The sequence below is a fragment of the Schistocerca nitens genome, chromosome 7, assembly GCF_023898315.1.
Source record: "Schistocerca nitens isolate TAMUIC-IGC-003100 chromosome 7, iqSchNite1.1, whole genome shotgun sequence".
NCBI classification, from domain to species: domain Eukaryota; kingdom Metazoa; phylum Arthropoda; class Insecta; order Orthoptera; family Acrididae; genus Schistocerca; species Schistocerca nitens.
In genome coordinates this window covers 247,557,874-247,574,768 of record NC_064620.1, presented here as the reverse complement: position 1 = coordinate 247,574,768, position 16,895 = coordinate 247,557,874, and the positions used below count along the sequence as shown (strand labels likewise).

At 44.8% G+C, this 16,895-nt stretch overlaps 1 protein-coding gene across 1 annotated transcript in view; it reads left to right on the top strand.

Annotated features, from left to right (window-relative positions):
• LOC126195557 (dipeptidyl aminopeptidase-like protein 6) overlaps positions 1-16,895 on the top strand; it is a gene marked incomplete at its 5' end in the record, with an annotated part of 453,479 nt that overhangs the window by 339,860 nt on the left and 96,724 nt on the right. Inside the window, 2 exons of the mRNA XM_049934181.1 lie at positions 3,301-3,407; positions 10,417-10,540. Coding sequence (XP_049790138.1) covers positions 3,301-3,407; positions 10,417-10,540 — 231 coding nt within the window. The remainder of the gene's footprint in view (positions 1-3,300; positions 3,408-10,416; positions 10,541-16,895) is intronic.

Sequence of the window (16,895 nt, the reverse complement as noted above, 5' to 3'; positions counted from 1 at the left end):
AGTAATGAGTAGGTCAAGATACTTAAAGTGGAGGATTCGGCTTCAGTTATAAGTTTATTTCTTATTATTTTCTAATTTTAGTCTGCATAGTAAGGTATTTCACTTCTTAATCATTATACAGTAATAACAGCAGATATAATCACTGAAGACTAAGGATTCTCGTGGTTATGATGGAGTGTCTAGCAGAATATTATAGTACTGTGCTGTACATGTTAGCCCTGTATTTAGACATATTTGTAATTTTTCCTTTAGGAATGGTTAGTTACCCGAGCGATTAAAGTATTCAGTAGTAAAGCCGTTTTATAAAAAGGGAGAGAGGGATAATGTAGTCAATTTTAGATCTATTTCTATGCCATCAGTGTTTGCAAAAGTTATTGCAAAGGCTGTGTATGTAAGGATAATTGATCAGTTCATATCACACGATTTGCTATCAAATGTACAGTTCAGCTTTAGAAGTCGTTTAACAACTGAAAATGCTATATTCTCGATTCTCTGTGAAGTACTGGATGGGATAAACAAAAGGTTTCCAAGCTTGGCATAGTTTTTTATTTAATTAACGCATTTGATTGTGTTGATCACAAAATATTGCTCCAGAAGTTGGATCATTACGGAATACGGGCAGTAGCTCACAATTCGTTCACCTCTTACTTTGTCAACAGGCAGCAAAAGGTCATTATTCACAATGTGTGATGTGCGGTCTGAGTGGGGTACTGTCAAGTGGGGGGTGCCCCATGGATCAGTGTTGGGGCCACTCGTGCTACTTATTTATATAAATGATATGCCCTATAGTATTGCGGGTAACTCTAAAATATTTGTTTGCTGATGTCACTAGCTTGGTGGTAACGGATGTTGCTTGCTGCATTGGCTCGGTTTAAAAGAGTGCAGTTCGTGACATAAGTTCATGTGTTGTAGAAAATAAACTAACGCTAAGTCACAGTAAGACTCAGTTTTTTCAGTTTCTAACACACAATTCTACAAAACCTGACAGAAAGGGCATATGATTAGTACAACTGAACAGTTCATATTTCTAGGTATTCAGATAGATAGTAAGCTGTCGTGGAAAGCCCACGTTCAGGATCTTGGTTCAAATGGCTCTGAGCACTATGGGACTTAACATCTATGGTCATCAGTCCCCTAGAACTTAGAACTACTTAAACCTAACTAACCTAAGGACATCACACAACACCCAGCCATCACGAGGCAGAGAAAATCCCTGACCCCGCCGGGAATCGAACCCGGGAACCCGGGCGTGGGAAGCGAGAACGCCACCGCACGACCACGAGATGCGGGCTCAGGATCTTGTTCAAAGACTCAATATTGCCATTTTTACTATTCGAACGGTATCAGAAGTGAGTGATTGTACGATACGAAAATAGTCTACTTTGCTTATTTTCTTTCGCCATTGTCGTATGGTATTATATTTTGGGGTAACCCTTCTCATTCTAAAACGATATTTTTGGCTCAGAAACGGGCGGTTTAGGCAACAAGTGGTGTAAGTTCACGAACCTCTTGTCGACCCCTGTTCACGAGTCTGGGTATTTTGACATTGGCCTCTCAATATATATAATCCTTGCTGTCATTTATTGTTAACAATGTTAGCTTATTCCCAAGAATAAGCAGCTTTGACTCGGTTAATACTCGACAGAAATCAAACCTGCATTGGATCGGACTTCCTTAACTCTTGTGCAAAAAGTTGAGCAGTATACTGCTGCATCCATTTTCAATAAGCTACCACTCGAATTCAAAAATCTTAGCAGTAATCCACGCGCTTTCAAATCGAAACTGAAGAGTTTCCTCATGGGTCACTCCTTCTATTCTGTCGAGGAGTTCCTTGAAAAATTAAGTTGATTATTATTGTATTGGAAAAGCAGTTGAACGGAATGGACAGTGTCTTGAAAGGACGATATAAGATGAACATCAACAAAAGCAAAACGAGGATAATGGAATGTAGTCGAATTAAGTCGGGTGATGCTGAGAGAATTAGATTAGGAAATGAGACACTTAAAGTAGTAAAGGAGTTTTGCTATTTGGGGAGCAAAATAACTGATGATGTTTGAAGTAGAGAGGATATAAAATGTAGACTGGCAATGGCAAGGAAACCGTTTCTGAAGAAGAAAAATTTGTTAACATCGAGTATAGATTTAAATGTCAGGAAGTCGTTTCTGAAAGTATTTGTATAGAGTGTAGCCTTGTATGGAAGTGAAACATGGACGATAAAAAGCTTAGACAAGAAGAGAATAGAAGCTTTCGAAATGTGGTGCTACAGAAGAATGCTGAAGATTAGATGGGTAGATCACATAACTAATGAGGAGGTATTGAATAGAATTGGGGAGAAGAGGAGCTTGTGGCACAACTTGACTAGAAGAAGGGATCGGTTGGTAGGACATGTTCTGAGACTCGAGGGATCACCAATTCAGTATTGTAGGGCCGCGTGGAGGGTAAAAATCGTAGAGGGAGACCAAGAGATGAATACACTAAGCAGATTCAGAAGGATGTAGGCTGCAGTAGGTACTGGGAGATGAAGAAGCTTGCACAGGATAGAGTAGCATGGAGAGCTGCATCAAACCAGTCTCAGGACTGAAGACCACAACAGCAACAACATTATTGTATTGTTGATTGCGTTTACTTAAACTTATGAACTGACATTTTTGGGTTCATAAACATTTATTTTTATTTTCTTTACTTTTATGTTGTAATTTCATGTACTGACACGTTCCATGTCCTTGGAGATTTGCTCCTCAGTTTCGTCCTACGGAACTTGACGTGTAAATAAAATAAATAAAACATTGTACAGCAGGTCTACAGCTCTCCAGAGACTCCAATGCTCTCTTTGAGAGGGTTGCTGGCATACTTCCAGGTGGCGTTATTATTTCTTGAGTATTAATTAATATAAAGAAATCCGCTTCAGTTGAAAAAATGATTTATGCAAGCCATGACTGGTTTCTTGACGTGATACCGTGCAGCTGCCGACAGCGGAGAGTTTCCGACTGAGATGTAGTGATTTAGAGCCCTTCCACTGACTGACCCGATAGCACGTTGTGCATTACCCAATACAACAGTTTTAAGCACCTGAAGATGGGATTTTAACATTCCGAAACCGGTCTTGGTTTGGATAAAAATACAAATGAAGCGGATATCTTTAAATTAATTAATCATGCCTCTCAGTTGCGAATGTCCTACATCTTCACTAGTTATACAGCACTGTGCCATTACTTTTATCCTTCAAAAAGAGTGGAAGGTTAGACGTATGTACCGTGTTTTATATGAAGCACCAGTTACAGAAGTGGCCTGTGTTCACAGCCCGGAACGCCTAATCCTGTGGTGACGCTGTCAGTGGCTGACTTGGCGGACCCGAAGAACATCCGCACCAGGGACCTGAAGCCACCGAGTGCGCTCAACCACACAAAGTAAGCCACCCTGCATCTTGGCCTCCACACTCACGGTAGGCTCTGAAGTGAGGTAGATTTACAATGCATCCTCGTTCAGTGAAAGTACGAAATCGTCAATAGCCGTTTCTTGTCTGCTGATTCATAAAGGTATCTTTCACAGTTCTCTGCAAAGAATTAATTGACGTTTTATGCAGTAAAGTATGTCACTCCTCCATCTTGTATTATTTATCCATTTTAGATATGAGCTCACTGGACAAATAATTATTTACCTCTAGCGAAATCATTATAAACATTATTTAATACCTTGTAATTCCATCCCTAGACTTGATAACTGCCTGTATTCGGTTAGGAAGTGGGTCCAGAAGGTTCTGTAGGTGGGTCACAGCGAGGATAAGTCACTCGTTGCTCAACTCCACCAAATTGTGGGGGTGCTGATGTCGGCGATTTACCTGCTGTTCTAACGTGTCCCAAAGAATTTCTTTTGGGTTCAAGCCAGCTAATTTTGGAGGACAATTGAAATATATAGGGTGGGGGAGTGTTCAGAAAACCATTCGCACACTCTTCCAGCCAGATTAACTTAGGAGTTGTCGTCTTTACGTGCCTATGTGACAAATGGCCTCTTGCGAGGTGACCAACTCCAAATGTTCATAGCATCTACTTTCCATAGTAATTTTCTCTCGCTAACAGCTAACAGCTGTCTGCAGAAATTTCTATTTGGCTTGGTAGCCGTGAAACGCGTCTCCTTTCCCTCTATCAGGATCTTTCTCCGAACGCAATTCTGACGTCGCATTTCGTGGTCACGTGTGTTACTCCACTGCTTGTAGACACGTTGGACAGTCTGCCGAAAAATACCAGCAAATGTAGCAACTTCACACACCTTATGGGCATGGGTAGGGCCAAATACGATTGCCTCTTTTTGCCATTCTGTTACGTCCTCAGATTTACACATGCTTATGTACAACGTCCTATTGAGACATGAATATCTCACTCGTCGCTAATGCCTTTTGCTGACATAGAGGCAGCGCGCACGGTTGAGATCATGACTCAATCACGACGCCACATGTAAATACTTAACGATTCGCCTGTGACTAATTTTTTCTACGGTGAGCTTAAGATCTCTTTTATAACAAAACAAATTCAGCAAATTATTTAGGATATCCCTCTTCCGTAACATGATAATTTTGTACCTCAAACAGAAAGGAACAATATTTGAACTACAACTGCAGTGTTTTCATCCAGCTCAAAGTGAAGAAAACAAATTTTTGTGACGGAGCAAATGAGCATACTAAGCGTTTAGTAGAGATTGGTTTGTTGCACATTCCATGGGTCATATACTAGGAGAAATCAGGCTGTAAAGGCGGTTCATGAATCGTGTCTGTCTGATTGGATAAATCAATCGGCAGGAGCACTGTTTGCTAAAAGCGAACTTTATCAAGTTCCGGTTCAAGACATAGTTTTGGTTCAAATGGCTCTGAGCACTATGCGACTTAACTTCTAAAGTCATCAGTCCCCTTAAACTTAGAACTTCTTAAACCTAACTAACCTAAGGACATCACACACATCCATGCCCAAGGCAGGATTCGAACCTGCGACCGTAGCGGTGGCGCGGTTCCAGACTGTGTCGCCTAGAACCCCTCGGCCACCCTGGCCGGTTGGCATAGCTTTAGTTGGAAATTTGTGGTAAGGTCTTATGGGACCAAACTGCTGATGTCATCGGTCTCTAAGCTTAAATACTATTTAAGCTAACTTAAGCTAACGCTAAGGACAACTCACACACCCATGCCCGAGGGAGGACTTGAAACTCCGACGGGAGGAGCTGCGCGGACCGTGACAAGGCGCCCGAGATCGCGCGGCTACCCCACGCTGCCCACAGTGTTAACCCGTCAGGAAATTTCAAAATAGCGAATACTCCGCAAATGCATGTAAGACACCTTCTAATCGATAGTGTATGTTGCGTCCAAGCATTGATAGTAGTGTTTTACATTGAGGAGCAAGTTTTGAAAACGAGAAACAGTGCCTCTAGTGGTAACTGTAGTCAGTATCTATATTTTCTGCTATAATTCCTGGATTTGACTTTCTAGTTCATTAGATTCATTCTTCGAATTTAACGACCGCTTGATCTGTGAGATGTAGCAGTATAATTAGACTTGTTCATAGTTCATACTGTCAGGAATTGGAACAGTATCAAACTTCTGTATTCCTTTTCGGATTGATCTAATTCGTGAAACACATTTCTGTGTAATGTCAGGCCTCGATTCTGTATCGGAGACCCACATGGAGAAATACACCCTCCCTGTGGCATACGACTTATGTACAGCTGTCGTTAGGAAAGTACTTTTCGCAATTTCGGCGGCTGATATACCTATCAGACCTCATTCCTATATAGGTTTGGTGAGAGTTAATGGGTCGGAGAGTCATATTACTTGCCATTTCTACTTCCTGCATGACCAGGCAGCACGCAGTACAGTTTGTAGCGGTCGTGTTATGCTGTGATTACTACACTAGCACATGTGTTGCAGGAAGCCACTGCAGCCACAAATTTGGTTTGTGCAGGGAGTGGGGGATGGGATCTCCAGTACCATGGAGTCTCCATAATCAGGGAAGCTTACTCCAAAAATTCTTTACTAATCGAAGCTTCCAAATGGGAGGTCGACGACTGCGGTCTAGGAGCAGGCCGGCTGTGGCTAGTGGGCAGCGATTGAGAATTCTGTGGCAGCAGGAGGGTGTGGTAGCAAAACAGTGGCTGGCAGCATTGGCGGACTTGATGACTCAAATTGGGAGTTCCGAGATGCAGGGTGCTTACGCAAGGACTGGCGTCTCTGGACGCAGCACGTGGCAGCTGGCAGGTACCTGCAGACAACTCTGATCGAATTCAGAACTCTGGGAGACTGGCCGGGTGTAAGGTGATGATGGGTTTGCGTCTACAGATCGAATCCCAGAACCATCAAGGCTAGATGGTGGTAAGTTCCTATGGGACCGAACTGCTGAGGTCATAGGTCCCTAGCCTTACACACTACCTAATCTAACTTAAACTGACTTACGCTAAGGACAACACACACACACCCATGCCCGAGGGAGGGACTCGAACCCCTGACGGGGGCAGCCAAACGAACCGTGGCAAGGCGCCAGTAGGCTAGGTGGCAGCTTGTAGACCAACTGCTTCACCTAGGTGCTGATGTTCGATGCTGCTCAGCGAGGTTGTAGCTGCTAGGTCATACATTCGACCGACGACTGGCGAACAGACTGCGCTGGTCGAATGCACGGCGCTGATGGAATGCTGTTAATGGCTAATCGAGGAGCATTTATACTGTCATTAGCCGTGTGCGTTGTGGTTGGAGGAAGACTTCCGTCACAAAAGCTGGCTGACGAAACACAGAATTGCGCTACAGAATGTAGCAGTCCAGTCCAGCACTGATGGTAGAACGCCATGGGTCAGGGTGTTGCAACTGCAGAATAAAGTGAGGTACTGGCCTGCACACCCCTTTGCTGGTTGCGACGTTTCGTCTGACGCCGATGCCACAACAATTTGGACATACCCTGAGACTACTCCGAGAAAGCACGTCAACAATACCGCTTTGTGGTCGCCATATTTCTATATTGGAGGTAAGATTTTTAGGTATTCTTTTCATCACCGTGAAGATGATACAAACTATCGTCGCTGTAACAACGCTTGTGAGATGATGATTAACTTCAGTCTCCATATGTTTTACTCTAGTACCTGTGTCTCACTATCCTGTTCATTATATTTATTCTTCGAATTCGCAAACAGCTTCATCTGCGGAATGTATCAGGATAATTAGACTTGTTCGTAGTTCATATTGTCAGGAATGTATCAAACTAGTGCTTTCCTTTGCGAATTGATCTAGTACAGAAACACACTTCTTATGTATTACATATGTTTTCCCTGACAAAATTGTTGTATTTCTTTTAATTAGTAATTATTTTAGTTCGTCGACTACGAATAACTTTCTGTGCAGCCTTTCTATGCAGATTTGCGGAGTAAAATTTGTTTATATCCTCCTTTGTCATATTTTCTTCTTGTAAGGCTCCTGAGAATACAATAATAATATCTGTTACAATGATAACATAATGCGAACACCAAGGAAGAAAAGAAGTGTACTGCTTGACGATCCTTCGGCGGCGAAGTCACTAGAGACTGAGCAGACGTTCCACTGAGGAAGGAAATCTACCGTGTAGTTTCCAAGGAACCATTCTAATATTTGCCTTAAGTGATTTACGGAAATAATAACAGATAACCTAAATATAGATCTTTGGACGAGAATTTGAACCACTACATTATCGAAAACGCGTCTACTGTCTTACCACTGATTCTGTATGCGCATCATAAATAAACACATTTTAGTGAATTATTTCAAGTCAGTGTGGTTTTGGCTGACAAAACCATCGTTGTGGGAACCCAGCTACATAAAAACACTGACGCCGTTTCATGACAGAGAATATTACAGACAAATAAAGTTGCTGAGAATATTTTACGTACTTTCTCATACTTCAATATATTTCCGTAGTTGAAGTTCAAATTTTACGTGGAAGGAAAGGAAACACGAGGAGTGAGTTAATAGATTTCGTCTCAATTTAGAGTTTAGCCTCGAGTCTGTAATGTTGTCAACGCAGACGCAACACTTACGTGTTTGAAAAAGGACGAAGAGAGGAACAGGTACACCAGACATTTACGATAACTACAGAAAAGCCTACCTAACAAGCTGTTCGGACAGAATTTGAAACTCGCTGCTCCAGAAAAAGCGTTAGGAACCTTCATTTCTATGCCGCCCCTCTCGGTGATTTGCGTGGGTATGTGTTAACACATCATATCCTGCCAGCTCTGTACGAAGAGAAAACGCTCAGTCTGTCAGATGACATATCCATTTTCATTAATTAAATACAATCCACAATCGATATATCGCCATACTTTCTCAGTAACAACATATTACCTGTCATAAAATTCCAAAATGGTTGTCATCAGTGTTTGTGCAGTCACATTTCATCTCCAAAACGTGCATGGCATAAAACTCATTATAGTTTGTAGCTGTGGGCCGATTCCAATTGAACACGTGTAAAAATGTCAGAATTAGCTTTTAGACCACTCATAATAGACAAATTCAAGTGACTTTTACGTCGTACCACTTTGACAAAGTATTTCGTTGCACTGATTTAAAGACGCCGAAAACATGCATCTGTTTTTTGAATTTGATGCACTCTTAGAGCACAGAGTAGTAAGGTGTAGAAATCAGAATAAAATTCTGCTATGAAATCTTCTCAGGTTACCAACCAAGTGGCGTCGTCGTGGCGCAACGTTTCAATGGATTCTGTGTCCATCATCTTCGTCTGTTCAACACTCAGGCGCCTCCAAATGCTGACACCTACCAGGGGTAGAGAGAAGATCGACTGACCACACGACTAACGACACCAGGTAGTTCGCGGACTGGTCATTAAGGGTCATCGTAGAATTCGGAGTGGGACCGAGAACACTCCATCAGCCAGCCAGAGACTCCTTTGTGCTACACTGGGCACTGGCCGCGCCTGCTCGCCGGCAACCTGCTTCAGCCCGTGGTCGCTAAACCTCGCCTAGGCGTGCAGATGCTGAGCTGAGTGGGCAGACTTCAGCTAGAATGGAACACAAATGACGGAACTTGAACAATATTTTACTCACGTCGTTGACGATTCACAGGTTCCCAACAGCTATCCTGGCTTCACGCAGACGTGTTTCCGCCCGGTCCTGTATAGCACTTTGTAATCACCTAACCCGTGGTGATGTACTGAACTCGGTAGCGTCGCCATTACTGATGATTACTAAGCGAAGTGGAACAGCGGTAAGAAGGTGTACAGCCTTTCTCATTTAGGTGTCTCGCTGCTTCCTCAACCGGTCAAATTCGATGGAGGATGATTCCTCATAAAAGGACATAGGTGATTTCCTTCAGTACGCTTACCAAATCCGAGCTCATGCTCCGTCTCTAATACCTCTTCGCCGACCAGATACTAAACTTCGATCTTCCTTCCATCTTCTTCCGTGTTGACGGCTGAAGAGCAGCGATATAAATTACTTCCATATGTAGAAAATTAGCAGAATAATCAAAGATCATGCACAGTCGTATTACACTTCACTTTAAGAAGAAATTCTGTGAGTACATAATCTTCAATGAAAGAAGATAGTCAGTTAGTAAAGTAGAAAATCCTTTACAGCAAAAAGCAGCCGTATTTTCCCACTAGAATTCTTGAATCATCACTATTGACCGAGCGCGGTGGCGCAGTGGTTAGACACTGGACTCGCATTCGGGAGGACGAAGGTTCAATCCCGCGTCCGGCCATCCTGATTTAGGTTTTCCGTGATTTCCCTAAATCGCTCCAGGCAAATGCCGGGATAGTTCCTTTCAAAGGGCACGGCCGACTTCCTTCCCCGTCCTTCCCTAATCCGATGAGACCGATGACCTCGCTGTCTGGTCTCCTTCCCCGAAACAACCAACCAACCAATCATCACTATTCCTAAAATTGAAGTAATCGTGATCTCATTGTATTTCTTGACTAGTTAAAGTAATACAATGTTCTCACCTTTACCCCTTCTCGATGTGCGAACTCAAATGGAATCGGAAGAGTTAACCTTTGATTTGAACAGCTTTAGGTGTTTTGCAGAGATTCTGCATGTCTCCATTTCAGTGCTACTGAAGGGTACCGCATACACACTTGCTGGATTTTCTCTTGCAGGGAGCTGTACTTCACGGCTGTGACGTGGGTGAGTGTCACCGAGGTGTCCGTCGTTGATTTGAACAGCTTTAGGTGTTTTGCAGAGATTCTGCATGTATCCATTTCAGTGCTACTGAAGGGTACCGCATACACACTTGTTGGATTTTCTCTTGCAGGGAGCTGTACTTCACGGCTGTGACGTGGGTGAGTGTCACCGAGGTGTCCGACGTTGATTTGAACAGCTTTAGGTGTTTTGCAGAGATTCTGCATGTATCCATTTCAGTGCTACTGAAGGGTACCGCATACACACTTGTTGGATTTTCTCTTGCAGGGAGCTGTACTTCACGGCTGTGACGTGGGTGAGTGTCACCGAGGTGTCCGTCGTGTGGATGAATCGGCCGCAGAACCTCTCCATCGTCACCGTCTGCAAGAATCCGCTCTGGATTTGCCAAGAGGTCAGCAGCTGCCTAGAAATAGCGAGTAGTTTTAGTGCCTCGCATCTACATATTCTGACGACAAATGAACGTTTTTTTGAGGTTCTTCAAAGGATACTTCAGTCCGAGCAGCGTGATGAGCTGGAACAGTACACGAAGTCACTATATTCCCGTCTTTACTGCTTCAGCTGATATTACCCCTTTTTTTCATTAACATGAAATTTCCATATTATGCCATATCAAATTTTTAAGAGCGTCGTATGTATACATAACGATACTACTCACAATAAAAACTGTACATAAAAAGAAGTGGATAGGAGAAACATTATTAATTGTTTACAGCCCACAACACGTAAAATTAGCTACCTACACATACATACCGAGCTGTGTCCTTAAGTTCTTGTGTCCTTGTGGGACTCTCGTGATAAAGACGTCTGTTCCCATGATGTCAACATCATTCTTGCGTTTCGAATAATGCTGACGCTACGTAATAAATGGTAACATCAAACATGAGACATTTTCACAGTTGGAACTTCAGTACATAACGAGCAAGTCGTGGTCTTAAGACCCTGACACAGACTAAGAGCATCCCAAAAATTTGCTCGGACATCATTTCAAAGTGCTACAGTCTTGTACTGCCAATTAATTAAAGTACTTTCAATCGATTGTTTCCGACGACGGTTTTCACGAAGTTTGCGTTTGTTGTAAGGCAAAGACTAAAACTGGAAATCCCTCCCATATATTCCGAACTGATTTTTTCACCTACGTGACCCAATTTAAGCTCGTTCGGATTTGACTGAATAAGAATTAGAGGTCTACAATCACCGAGATCTCAAACAATCTGTCTCAACCACCCGGTAAGAAGAAGATGTACATAAAAAGTGGAGACTATATCTACTAGTTCAAACATAGGCTGGATGCACAATCTCTTATCAATAGCTACCGGTTTTGCGTAGACGAGTGGTTGTTACTGTCCTTCTCGATTCCGAAATTACCATGGTTTAGTGATTTTTGCACAAAAAACGTGTCAGTTGACTAAACTAAATGGTCTACCCAAATAACATGCTATTTCTAAACAATCACCAGTCAGCTGTCTTTACACAATTTCAAATTCGATTGTTGCTTAGTCTTAGCCCATCATCAGGTAATCAGAGAGAGGATAACAACAGAGAAAGAGTACACCGTTAGATTCCCTGCTAATAGTGCATGACAATTGCCCGGGCTTGCATCATCGTCGGGGAATCTGATAGAGAATAACGACAGAAACCAATATTTCACTACATTCTCTCCTGATAACCAAGGCGACCGTTGTCGTGGATTGGCGCATCAGCAGAGGATACGATCAATGAACTTCTAATAACATGATAGGCCATCTGACCGTTGACCTAGCTTAACCAACCATCAGGCAATCTGACACAGGGTAAGAACAGAGAAATAAAATCCTCTGTTACATAACGTAGGCTTCCACCGCCAGTACTTGCGTCTTTCATGATATTTGTTTTATTTTCATACGGTGGTGGGGTTTCAGGTTCCGCTAAATAGGTCAGGTGTTCACTACACACAGGAGGGGTCTACACGGGTAGCAGGGGCTGTGTGGCGTTGGCTGAGAGGTTTTTTAGATTAGAGAGTCTCGCGAAAGATCAAAAAGGGCTCCAGTCTCGAAGGGTACAGGGCAAAGAAACAACGAGAATCAACCAAGCAACAGTCGGTATTGTAGTCGTAAATTGTCGTAGCTCTGTTGGAAAACTACTAGAGCTTCAAGCGCTGATAGAAAGCACGGTAGCTGAAATCGTTATAGGAACAGAAATCTGGCTTAAGCCGGAGATAAATTCTGCCTAAATATTTACAGAGGTGCAAACCGTGTTCAGAAAGGATAGATTAAATAAAATAGATGGTGGTGTGTCTGTGCCTGTTGGTACTAGTTTATCTTGTAGTGAAGTTGAAATAAAATACTGGCCACTAAAATTGCTACACCAAGAAGAAATGCAGCTGATAAACGGGTATTCATTGGACAAATATATTATACTAGAGCTGGCATGTCATTACATTTTCACGCAGTTTGGGTGCATAGATCCTGAGAAAACAGTACCCAGAACAACCACCTCTGGCCGTAATAACGGCCTTGATACGCCTGGGCATTGAGTCAAACAGAGCTTGGATGGCACGTACAGGTACAGCTGCCCGTGCACCTTCAACACGATACCACAGTTCATCAAGAGTAGTGACTGGCGCATTGTGACGAGCCAGATGCTCGGCGACCATTGACCAGACGTTTTCAATTGGTGAGAGATCTGGAGAATGTGCTGACCAGGGCAGCAGTCGAACATTTTCTGTATCCAGAAAGGCGCGTACAGGACCTGCAACATGCGGTCGTGCATTATCCTACTGAAATGTAGGGTTTCGCAGGGATCGAATGAAGCGTAGAGCCACGGGTCGTAACACATCTGAAATGTAACGTCCACTGTTCAAAGTGCCGTCAATGCGAACAAGAGGTGACCGAGACATGTAACCAGTGGCACCCCAAACTATCACGCCAGGTGATAGGCCAGTATGCCAGTATGGCGATGACGAATACACGCTTCCAATGTGCGTTCACCGCGATGTCGCCAAACACGAATGCGACCATCATGATGCTGTAAACTGAACCTCGATTCATCAGAAAAAATGACATTTTGCCATTCGTGCACCCAGGTTCGTCATTGAGTACACCATCGCTGGCGCTCCTGCTGTGATGCAGCGTCGAGTGTAACCACAGCCATGGTCACCGAGCTGGTAGTCCATGCTGCTGCAAACGTTGTCGAACTGTTCGTGCAGATGGTTGTTGTATTGCAAACGTCCTCATCTGTTGACTCAGGGATCGAGACGTGGCTGCACGATCCGTTACAGCCACGCTGATAAGATGGCTGTCATCTCGACTGCTAGTGATACGAGGCCGTTGGGATCCAGCACGGCGTTCCGTATTACCATTCTGAACCCACCGATTCCATATACTGCTAACAGTCATTCGATCTCCACCAAAGCGAGCAGCACTGTCGCGATAAGATAAACCGCAGTCGCGATAGGCTACAGTCCGAACTTTATCAAAGTCGCAAACGTGATGGAACGCATTTATTCTCCTTACCCGAGGCATCACAACAAAGTTTCACCAGGCAACGGCTGTCAACTGTTGTTTGTGTATGAGAAATCGGTTGGAAACTTTCCTCATGGCAGTACGTTGTAGGTGTCGCCATCGGGGCCAACCTTGTGTGAATGCTCTGAAAATCTAATCATTTGCATATCACAGCATCTTCTTCCTGTCGGTTAAATTTCGCGTCTGTAACAAGTCATCTTCTTGGTGTAGCAATTTTAATGGCCAGTAGCGTAGATAGTTCCTGCGAATTACTATGGGTATACATTATACTCAACAGCCGCACTAAAATAAAAATTATCTCCTTCTACCGACCCCCCCCCCCCACCCCCCCACCCCCGACTCAGATGGTATAATAGCTGAACGGCTCAAAGAAAACTTGAATCTCATTACAAATAAGTAGCCAACTCATACAGTTATTATTGGTGGAGATTTCAATCTACCCTCGATTTGTTGGCAAAAAAACATGTTCAAAGCTGGTGGTAGACATCTTCAGAAATTGTAATAAATGCTTTCTCTGAGAATTACTTTGATCAATTAGTTCATGAGACCGCACGAATTGTAAATGGTTGCGAAGAAATTGAGAAGAACGCAAAATCCCTAAGACTGGCTAAGTTTCACGGAAGCTCGAAATTTCGTGCGGACATCAATGCGAAACAATTTTAATAGTTTCACAATGAAATATTGTTACAACATACGGTAGAACACCCAAAGAGATTCTGGTCATATGTAAAGTATACCAGTGGCAAAAAACAGTCAATACCGTCACTGCACGATAGCGATGGAAATGTTACCGATGATGGTGCCAATAAAGTGGAGTTGCTAAATACAGTTTTCCGTAATTCCTTCACGAAAGAAGACGAAGTATGTTGTGTCTAGACAAGACAGCCTAGACACAATGAGAGGAAGCCGAAAGGCACGCGCTTAAACTCACGCAGGCTGGCGTGAGGTCTGAAAAAAGGATACGTAATGAATGCTATAAAGAAAAGTACGTAGCTTCTGGAATACTTAACTTTAATCCACATTTGTAGAACATCGCTTTTGATGATACATTAATAGAATCTCAATATCAATTGAATACGGCGCCTTTCTAGGTCGTAGCAAATGTAGCTGAAGGCTATGCTAACTATCGTCTCGGCAAATGAGAGCGTATTTGTAAGTGAACCATTGCTATGAACGTCGGCTGTACAACTGGGGCGAGTGCCAGGACGTCTCTCTAGACCTGCCGTGTGGTGGCGCTCGGTCTGCAATTACTGACAGTGGCGACACGCGGGTCCGACGTATACTAGCGGACCGCGGCCGATTTGAAAGCTACCACCTAGCAAGTGTGGTGTCTGGCGGTGACACCACATTCCTCCCCCGCAAATCGGCGTACGGTTGTGTTATAAGGCTTCCGCCCGCCGTGGGGAGGACCCCATGTTGACGTATGCGACGAGGTGGGGAGCCTAACAACAGGCGAGGCTGTGCCACCCGCACCCGGCCATTCGGTCCGAGGGGAGCTAGGAAACGCCTGAAAACCTAGTCCAGGGTGCACGCCAACATGCGGTGTATGCGCCCGTAGAGAGACAGGAGGGGCCGAAGGGTCGACCTCTATTGCGTCGGGGCACCCGACGGGCGAAGACGACATCTGGTCCGGAGCGGGCAAGAGTTCCATGTCGGAGGACAGCTGGTCACGGGAAGCGATCGGCGGCGCGTGACCCAGGGAGGCGCCCGGCGGTCGCAGCGACGCGTCCACTGCGGGCGTCGCCGGCGGGAGAACAGGTGGCGGCGGCGGCGGCGTGTCGCCATGGGGCAAAATGGAAGGCAGCGTCGGTAACACCTGGGGATGAGGCGAGCCAGTAGATGGGCCCCAGGGCGCTGACCGGACGGCACCGTCGCTGAAAGCAGACGGGGAGCGGCAGAACCCGTGCGACGACAGAGGCGCAGCTGATTGAGACGCCGACGCACCTCACCAGTGGCCCCCAAAACCAGATACATAGCGCGGCCGAGGCAGCGAAGAATGCGCCCTGCGAGCCAACGCCGTGAACCTCGATAGTTGCGATAATATACAACGTCGCCTGGAGCAAAAGCAGGTGGCTGCCGCTGCACAGGAACCTGACGCGTCGGATGCAGCAAAGACATCAAGGTTCGATGAGGACGACAGTGGAGCAACTCAGCCAGCGAGCGACCATCGCGGGGCTGAGAGCGATACGAAGAAAAAAAGAGCAATAACGCGTCCTCCCGAGAATGCGACGCTTTCAACTTCAACACCTGTGACTTGAAAGTCCGGACCAATCGTTCAGCGGCACCGTTTGACTGAGGCGAAAACGGCGCGGATGTCAGATGTTGAATACCATTGGCCTTGCAGAATGACTGAAATTCTGCGGACATGAATTGTGGGCCATTGTCGGAAACAATAGTCTGGAGAAGACCTTCAATGCAAAATATAGCGGATAACGCTTGGATGGTGGCAGACGACGTCGTGGAAGACATCTTGACAACAAAAGGAGAATTACTGAATGAATCTACCACAACCAACCATCGAGCATTCCAGAATGGACCAGCAAAATCGATGTGCAAGCGTTTCCAAGGGGAAGTGGCTTTCGGCCATGCAAAGAATTTCCGCGGCGGTGCGGATTGTTGTTCGGCACACGCCATGCAAGAAGAGCACATATTCGTAATCGCAGCATTGATTCCGAACCAAGTACAGTGCTGACGAGCAAGTTGTTTCGTTCGCACTATACCCCAATGTCCTTGGTGGAGAAGCCGTAAGACAGAGGACTGCAACGAACGTGGGACCACGACCCTGGACTGATCATTATCAGAACGCAACAACAAAACACCACGTCGAACAAAAAGTCTCTCCATGTGAGCAAAAAATCGGCGAACCAACGCATCGTCGATCCGTGATTTCGACAAGGGCCATTGCGTAGCAACAAAACGCAAAACGGTAGCAAGGACAGGGTCAGCAGCTGTGGCTGTAGCTACACGACGAAAATCAATCGGAAACGATTCGACCACGGCATCGGTTTCCGAATCAATGAACATGCAAGCAAGTTCGGAAGAATCGAATGCTCTATCCTCAGCAACAGGCAAACGGGACAACGCATCGGCGTTTCCGTGCTTAGCAGTGGACCGATACAAGATATCGTAGCGGTACTGCGAGAGGAAAATAGACCAGCGAATGAATTTCTGCGCTGTACGTGGAGGTACAGGCTTGTTCGGATGAAAAAGCGACGTCAAGGGTTTGTGGTCTGCAATGATGGTAAA